At 38.2% G+C, this 9,558-nt stretch overlaps 1 protein-coding gene across 1 annotated transcript; it reads right to left on the reverse strand.

The window, feature by feature from the left end:
* Nucleotides 1-1,968: 1,968 nt before the first annotated feature.
* chp1 (calcineurin-like EF-hand protein 1) lies at nucleotides 1,969-8,649 on the reverse strand. The gene is made up of 7 exons (XM_030392005.1): nucleotides 8,233-8,649; nucleotides 7,895-7,967; nucleotides 6,395-6,475; nucleotides 5,650-5,777; nucleotides 5,479-5,540; nucleotides 4,619-4,741; nucleotides 1,969-3,529 (listed from the first exon to the last, which is right to left on the reverse strand). Exons 1-7 carry the CDS (start codon nucleotides 8,297-8,299, stop codon nucleotides 3,476-3,478), a joined length of 588 nt encoding a protein of 195 aa, XP_030247865.1. The 5' UTR covers nucleotides 8,300-8,649; the 3' UTR covers nucleotides 1,969-3,475.
* Nucleotides 8,650-9,558: the final 909 nt, after the last annotated feature.

The raw sequence follows: 9,558 nt of genomic DNA on the forward strand, positions 1-9,558 counted from the left end.
TACACTATCAGACAATAGTGAAGAACCTATTAATGCAAAAATAGTGCATTTTGCTGATATGTTATATAAAATATCTACAATGAAGAAGCTCAAACTAGGGATTTATTGGTATTATTGCTTGAAAAATGACTTAAACAACTTGTTATTTATCCTAAAACGCCAGTCCTGCTAAAATAAACATGGTGACATTGATTATTAATAGGCCAGTTAAGTAATCTCGTAGGAAGGAGTTCTGATTTTGTAGATACTGAATTTAGTGTATAAAAATCACTGGATTAGCTAACTGTATATTTAATGTAAGAGAGAAGCAGCCGAAAGGAGGAAAATGTGCATAAATATGTCAAGCACAAGTGTAGCATGACTGAAAATCACTGACCTTGGTGTGAGCGTCGGTCTGAGATGATGCAGAGGTATTTCCACTGTGCTTCTTCGCGCTGCAGCTGCTCATAATGGTAAACAAAAGCCAGGGGGGTTTCTTCTTCTACGGTGGCACATTTACGTCTCCCAAACTGGACGTTAGCCGCCGTTAGTCTGGGGAGAGTGTCCGCGCTGGGTGAGGGGACATGTCGAGAGGAAAAACGACGACAACCTCCGGGCCCCCTCTCCTCCACCCCGGAGAGGAGAAGGTCCCCTCGTCCCCTACTCCGCTCACCCTCCGCTCTACGCCATTTTCGCTCTGCTACTACGGGCAAACGAAAGAGGGCGGCGATTGTGGCGGAGACCTGTCAATCAAAAGTAAATCCCGCCCCGGAAGTAGTTCTTCTTCTGTCATGACAGTTATCAATTAACTTTGTGGTGCGTTTACGGCCGATCACTGAACACGAGAATGACCAGCATTTAAACAGATATTTATGAAATTATTTAAGGGAACGCTAATGTCTATCAGCACAAAATTTACTAAAGCAATAAAATAGAACATAATACCCAATTTAAGAGTGAAATATTGATATAAAAAACGCTACACGTTAGCCAGAGGTCAATCAGTGATATGTCATCTAGATGACTGCTGAAATTTAGTTGGTGATAAAACGATTAATTAATTATCCTAATGACATAAATGATGAAGTAAGCTTTTGTGTTTTCTTGTTGCTTTTTTCTCTTGGAACAAAAGGTTGAAGGGTGTTTTTCAGCTGCACTGTGGCTTTACTGCGCTGGTTACGTTTGGCACAACAGAGCGTGAGAGCAGAAACACTTCAAACTCTCTGACATACTTCTTCTTCTAAAGTAAATAAAGTATTAGTTGACTAATTTAGTTGTCAATCAAAAAATACAAATACATTTTGACCAACTCATCTTATCAGTTATAAAGAACTGTTTGCTGCTTTTATGTAAATTTACTAAATGATTAAATATATATTTTTTAATCTTATAAATGAATGATGCAATTAACACTTGCATTCTAATTCAATCACATTTTTCATTTAAATTAGAAGCCTATCAGAGTAATATTAATAAGTCTCCAACAGTGTTCGTATGTTAGTTTTGGCTTTGGTTTGCGTTTGTTATGTTTTTGTGTCTTTTTGCACAGGCAAAATTTTAACATGAACTTTATTAAGTCTGTCTGTTCAGAAGCCCTCAATAAGTGAAAACATTTTTTTCTGTTGCACTTAATTTTTTTCTCCCATGGACAAAAAGAAAACACTGTGAAAGAGCGTAAAATAACATTTCATGTGTGAATGGTAGTGGCAAAAAAAATTCAGGAGAAAAAGAAATGTTTTTCATGTGTGAAACTGAGAGAAATAACTTTTTTTTTTTTCTTTGTGTTTGACAAAGTGAAAAACATTTTTGGGAGAGAAATAGATTGCGTGTGTGAAAACTTGCCAAAACCAATTGAGATCAGATTTAGAAAATGGATCACCAGAACACTAATTTCTTCACTTCCGTATCACTGACCTGGGCCTGAAGTGTTCATACAGTACAAACATTAAAGTAAAATCAGATACACGCATTGAGAAAAAGCACACAAAATAAGCATGGCACTTGTTTTATTCAAATCAAATTCATGAATCACTTTGATAATACCTAGACCAACATCACATGACATTTGAATCACACCCTATTGATAATTACACAATGATTAATAAGATGGTCAAGTTGTCTTCCCAGCACTCCTCTGCTGCAGGGTATCTTTATAATGATTGAATAAATTCACATTTAGATTTAAGGGTCAGACATTTGCACTCTGATTCATGTGCACTAACCTGTACAGAAAATATACTTTGAATAAATTTGAGGAAAGACAAATGTCGAGCAGTGCATAGACACTTTTTTACCTACAGGGAGACTGGTTATATAAATAGAAGCATAGAGAGTCGTAGTGAGTTTACCTGTTTAAAGTCTAGAAACTAACTAGTACACAGCCCAATTTCCACCACAGGGCCTGACTCTCTTATCCAGGGATTTATAAAGACTCAATCTGGAGATAAGCTTTTTGAAAGCAGGCCACGTTGGCAGCTAAGTCTTAATGATACCATTTTGCAAGAGCACTATGATTACCTGTCAGAACCTGTGCTAGGGAAGACACGAATACTAGCCAAAGAAATAGCAGGGAGAGATTTTGTGTGAAATCTTCATTATTACCACCACAGTTTTAGTTCTGAATGAATACATCGTTCACATGTTATATCAGCTCCAACAGGCCCTGGGTGGTTACTGGCTTTGAAAGAGGGTCAAACTTGCTTAAGTTGCAGTCCAACAATTGACACAGGTATTTACAATCTATTGGCAGTAGCTAGGTTAACCCATATGAAAAAAAAACAACACACAACATGACCACCGGTTCCTTTTAACTGTTCAGATAATAACTTAGGAAGGGGAACCAAAGTCATGGCACTTCAGTGAGTAAAAACACAAAAATCTGTAGAGACGTTAGGTCCTGCTTTGCTTCGAGGGACAAACTTGCCAGTCTGGCTGCTCTGACTTGTTCTGCCTCAAGTCAAAGAAAAGGAGTCATAAGATCCTCTTAGCAATAAAAACACTGTCTTTGAAGATGAATCATACGCTTGACAAGTTTCACTTGTAACTATTGCATATGTATATGGACAAAGACACGGCATGTGCTAAACATCCATGGAACAGCGTGATTAAAAACTTACTCACTGCAATAGCAAAACGCTTTATCGTACCGTGCTATAAAATACATTTTCATGTGAAAGTAGAACAGCAGTGGTACTAACTGTGACCCTCTAAAGTTTTCTAATAAATAATGATCCATAACTGGGAGAAAAAAAAAATACACAGGGACATTGCATAAAACAACCCAAGGCACGCAACTTTTCCCTTTGTTTACAGAGCAGTGCAAAGGCAGAAACTTAAGATCTATGACATTATCTACCTGATGCTTGATCTGACAGTGTGAACTTGTAGTGTGGGCCACAGCAGCCTGCCGAGAAGCTGGATGAGGTTGTGTTCCGACATCAACTGACAAGTTGAAGCTCTACTCAAAATAAAAAAGAAATGAACGAAGAAAAGCCTTTTAGTGCAGGAACCGGATGCTCATCTTCTGTTCCACATCCACCTTCTCTAACACCTGAGGAAACACAAACAGAACAACATTAGGTACTGACAGTAGTGTCTTGTGTGTTGTCGTCCTCTAATGAAGAATAACAATTTACCGCTTTGAGAGTGCTGCAGGGATGACTCGTTTCTGTGGGCCAACCCTGAAGATAGCATTACTCTGTTTCCCTTGACAAAAAGCCTGTGGGATTCTTTGATTTTCAGCAAGACCATCTTCACAGATCAACACCATTTCATTTTTGAGCGTATATACAATCGGCAGAAGTAAAAAGCTAACATTAGGCTGTACCTGGGGGTCACATGACTTCAATGTGACCACCACAAAGCTTGCTGCTGCACTATACTTTACACACTAGACTGTATATTGATCAATCTACACGTTGGAAAGTTTAACTTAGGATAGTCTGTAGCTAAGGTCGGCCTGTAGAGACGGCGTAGTGAGTTGATGAATTTCCATGTTCGGCATGATGATGTTTAATGTCTCTGACAAACTCTCATGTAGCCACTTGTTAGCAACTGCCATTTTAAGACATGTAAATGCTCTATAATTCACATCAGGGGTATTTACTGACGTATAGAACAAACCATGAAAATCTCCTCAGCTTGTGTTAAACACAGAACGTGTTGCAGGCAACCAGAAGTGCAAAAATGCTCGCGTATTTGTTGGGTTTTGGGACTTGTCCCTGTGACCAGACTATACACAGCTTAGTGTATTAACATTACCACACAAATAAGTGTTGAATGAGTGAGTATTTTAGTTGATTTTAATGCATGAAATGTTCACTTGTCAGCAGTTATTCACACAAATACTGAACTGTGTTGAAATAATGGAAACCAGGGCTCAGCTACACCTGGAAAATTCATCTTTCATATTTTGTTATCTCATAATAACTAGGCAAGGATTAAAGTTCTATTCTGTGCACATGCCATCCTGTACTGTGCACAAAGTGTCCCACTAAAAATGTACAGTATGTGCTCTTGTTAGAGGCAGATGGTCAGAGCTTTCCAAAAGCAGCTGTCAAACTTAACTTCTGTTGCTACAACTTTAGTAGAAGTTGTTAAAGCCTCAAAAGTAAACAGAGCGTGTTATTACAAAACTTGCCTTGATGAATTCATTGAAGGAAATTGAGTTATCTCCATTTGTGTCAGCTTCCTGTATGGTCCTATCAGCAATGCTGCCAAGCTGTTCGTCGGAAATGTTTACACCAACCATCATCCGTAAGACCTGGAAGGAAGGAATAAAAAGCCTCGTCATGGTTAATGAATACCAGTGAAAGACAGTTCATGGCAAAGATTCAAAATAAATTGTGATGTTTTCTTAAACAGTATGGAGAAATGTTCTGAAAAAACTAACAAAGCCACATGTATTTAAGCACTAGACTAGATAATTTATAGATATTAAGGTGAATTGGTGACTAAACAGCAGCCACAATTGACTGTATGAATTACAAGATCATAAATACAGTGAAGGGGCTTTAACTTAAACAGGCAGGCAAACATTACTTGGAGCGTTAAAACCTCGTGCATGACATGAAGCCAGGCACGCACAAGTGTTTTGCGCAAAACAAGAGATTTGTCTGAGTCATTTAACCCCGAGCTTACAGCAATTACAGGTCACTGGATGTTACTGAAACCAAGCTGGCTTCACAGAGGGACAACAAATAACATAGAGGGAAGCCAAAATACAGGATGTGAGACTATCTGGGAAAAATCAACCTGTAGTTAAGGTGAGATATCGCTTCATTATCAGCACAAGGGCAAAGTCCTGTCATCAACATGGAAATCCCTCTCTGTACAGGATTTTGACATGGACATTGCACAACAGCATTTGTTCATCTGTTGAGACATCTTTGAAATGAAATTTTCATGATTTGCCTGTTTAACTAACTGCATGAACCAGTAGTTTCTGCAAAGTGCACAGTGATTCAGCATCATATTTCCATGACAAACCAATCCACTCACCTGCAGCAGCTCATCCCGGGAGATTTTGTCATCTCTGTCCAGGTCATACAGACGGAAAGCAACTGGAAAAATATAAAAATATGTAGATAAGTCACGGCAGCTACAGTAAATCCTGTGAATGTTCATGACACTCCACCTGGACACGCCCGTGTGACCGAGCTCTATACTCACAGAGCAGCTTGTTTGTCCTGCTGTTGAGTGGCTCGCTGGCAGCTGCGTTCTTGTTCTTTTCATTGTCCTCGATTGGCCTGAAGTGAGCCAAGGTCCGCATGAAGCCCCTGAAGTTTACCTGGTCCTCTCTGAAAACCAGAGACAGAGAATCAAGTAACTAAACAGCACATTATTCAAAGAAAACAGAGGATTTACTACAACATACACAACATCAGAAGCCATCACTAATTGTGTTGGCTCAGATTACCTTTTCATTCATTAGCTGTGACTGACACAATGAAATCTCAAACTAGTCGTAACCCAACACCATTTTACAGAATAAGAAGCTCTCCACCTCTATCCTCAAGTTGTTCTGAAGCAAACAAGCCAAAATTAGAGCAAGAACACACATCTAAAACCATTAAAATCCACAGCTAAAATTAAGACGCCTACACATCTTACTTTTTGGGATTTTAATGATATATCTGAAAACATCTGGTTTTCAACTTTCAGACTGATAAAAACAGCCAAACATACAGAAAGAACCTGCAGTGGTCAAGAAACCCACGTTATTTTATGTTTTTCAAACACAGAATTGGCAGTCGTGCCTGAGCCTCTCAAGTTTGCAGTCGAGCAGCCACAAGTAAGAAACCCCTGATGGCCTCGTTCAGCTCTGTGGTGGCTCTGACTCAAACCTATAATGCACACTCCTGCGTAGGAAAACAAGATTTCCAAAAGCAGCAGACAAATAACAGGGACAGCTCACCCCTCAGGAAAGAACGCATTGATGATTCTGTCTCCCAGCGGATTGATGGCCAACTCCGGGATCCTCTGGAAATCTTCTCGACTGCAGATCGAAATTTAAATTCAACAAATGTTTCAAACATGAAATCAAAAGATGTTGTAACTTTAAAACCATAAAACAATATACCAAATATCTTGAGACTGAGGACTCCTCTAAAAAGAGTACAACACTCTTATTTCTACAACTATTAATATGACAACAGGAGGAGATAAACTGAACAAAGGATTGCAAACACATTTTGTGGTTCAAGTGATTGTATGATTGCATGTTTGTCAGCTGATGTACATGTTAAATCTCACTGTTGTGGCAACTAATAAATGATAAGAATGTCACCTTGGGGAAAGCGAGAATGTACTGGACTGTGTGCTCTGACTGAAAGCAATGGAGCAAGAACAAACGGAACTAAAGACTTGTTATGTGTAAACACAACGTCTTTCAAAAAAGATCTGTACAGAGATGCTTGAGGTTCGTAGTCAAGTTTACGCAACTTTCAAGCAATTTCAAGGGGCATTTTCAAGCTTTTCCAGCAGCTAACAGCTCTGATATATTACATATTTATTTATATAATCAGGATTTGTTCATTTCATTTATTTCACATCAAATCAGATGTTATGGTGCTATAAACAACTCAAATTATGTTTTGTGAAAACATCCTCCATAAGGATGAAAAATTATTTTTTAAATCTGTCATCCGTTTGTAAGTAGACTTGACATCCATATTCTGACTGAGCTGACGTAAAAAAAAAGGTTTTATCAAAGTAAATAAAGTAAAGCAGTCTCAAGCTCTATATCCAAATCCAAGCACTCTTCAAACCTTGAAAACACCACATTAAAATTCAAGAATTTCATTATTTTTTCACTTTACCCTTGAGACACTGATCTGTAAATGACCCCTCATTGCCAAAGGGCTGTGCCAGACTAAGTTTCAAACAAATGCTTAATGATTACTTATCTCTTCACCTATTGCTTGTTCTGCTCAGACAAAAGATTGAGCCAAAGGGTTAATCACAAACCACAGAAATGTCACACTGAGGTCTCAACTGAATACTCAAGTCCCGAGTGCCTCAGATAAAAGTAACTCTTTCAACGAGAAAAATTTAATGATCAATCACAGTGGAAGTGGTGTGTGGATGAGTGAAGTGATCAAATGACCTTTTTGTATTCCTATATAGAAATTGTTTTAAAGAATACTGTTCTACAAAATGCTGTTTCGGGATTTATTTCTAGTATTCACCTGTGATAACACACTGTACCTGTTGCTGACTGTAAGAACTTGAAGAATCGCAGACACAGCTAATATTAGGCTAGAATTACCTGTATGCATTTTTATTTCATAAGAATTCACAAACCATAGTGCCTTGATTACAGGTTTTTAAGTCACTTAATCTGTCCTCCATATCCACAAATCTGGCTGGGATTTAATGCGTTTGTTTTCACAGCAGTGGTTGTGTTGTTGCTTACCTGAGGGTGCCGTTTTCACCTTTATCCAGGCTGGTGAAGCGGCTGTACAGGCGGGTGATCTGACTGTGGGAGACTGTGGGGAGGAAAACCAAGATTTCACAATCAGATTATCAGAAGATAACACACAATTACTCCTCACCTGATAATAATTATCATGTCATCAGAGTAAGACTGCGTGAACTATTACCCCCGTTACACAGCAGCAATGTAAGCAGCATCAGAAATGATATTAACACAGCTTCTTTTCGTAACATGATTTTGGGGGTTTCAAGTTACTTGCTAACTGCAGCTAACGTGTGACAGTTCTCATCATATTAATTAGTCTGAGCTCAACTTACACCCGGTCTCCTTCTTAATTTCTTCGATTTCCTCTTCTCGGAGTAACGTGGACGCTCTGGATCCCATGGTGAAATGTTTTGAAGTGTGTCGAAAACCAGCAGAATTGCTACCAAATCTTTGCGCAACCCAACCAGCTGTGAAAAATCTCGACCCGGACCTGCGGTATGTTGAAGTTAGCAAACAAGCTAACGCGGCGGGCTAAAGACAAACGGCTTCGCTCGTGGAGGGAGTCAACAGAGACGGTACCGCTAACGTTTAATCCTCCCGGTCTTCTGTTGCCCTCCTTGTTGCTTACTTTGACTGCCAGTGGACATTTACTGCCGTCGGTAATATTTTCATGTCGGGTTTCGGTCAACTTGTCTTCCTGTTTTAAGAGGAGGGCAGGAACTAAATGAGGCCGCCTCCCTCCCAGGACCCTCACGACTCAGTTAGGTAGCAGAGTTTGTGCCTGCTTATAATTCCTAGCAAATGCCTTGCCTATAACTAGCTTTATTTTTAATTTAATATATCATGTTATCCACTCTGTTAAATAAATGAGGTTGATAGTAAGAATTCAAAAGATAACCAATAAGCGCCGATTTGTGAGTTCACAGAATTCTTTCAGTCATGCTCCAGAAAAGCTCGCTGCGGAATGAGGGTCCATCCTGCGAAGGGCACCATATCGAGCATAACAGCGCCCCTGACGAAAAAAAACCCTCAAGAATGTGGAAAAACAAAAATAATTTCATTTGTAAATTAGTTTTAAATTCCTCTTTTTATTGAACAATGAACAGCTAATTTGTTCTATCAATAATTAAATGAGCAAAAAATAATTCATATCCAATTTGCTGTATTACTATTTCCACAATTCCTGTTGAATTTTGCAGTATGCATCATACACTACATATTAACATGTACATACGCTGAAAATAACCACTTCTTCATGCATATTCAGTTTGTATTTATTTGCATTATTTATTTTTGTTAATAATTTTCAGAAACTCTAAACCTGCATATGGACATTTTATGTAATTGCTCATTTTTTTTAATTATTAACTGGTTTCACCTGAATGTATATAATAATTTCAAGTTTAGTTTACCGTTCGTGTTGACGTCATTTAATTTGCACATCCTCAAGTAATTACCAACGAATTTCTTGATTTTATTGTGACTTTTATTGAGAAAGTTATTATTTTTATTATTATTATTATTATTATTATTATTATTATTAGACAGGTAGAATAATGGAATACAAATAAATGGGTATAAAAAAGTGACAGCACTGCACAAATTAAATATGCTACATCTTCACACTTAATTAAAAATGTTTAGCTGTAGGTCACAAA

Source organism: Sparus aurata, chromosome 16 (assembly GCF_900880675.1).
Source record: "Sparus aurata chromosome 16, fSpaAur1.1, whole genome shotgun sequence".
NCBI lineage: Eukaryota > Metazoa > Chordata > Actinopteri > Spariformes > Sparidae > Sparus > Sparus aurata.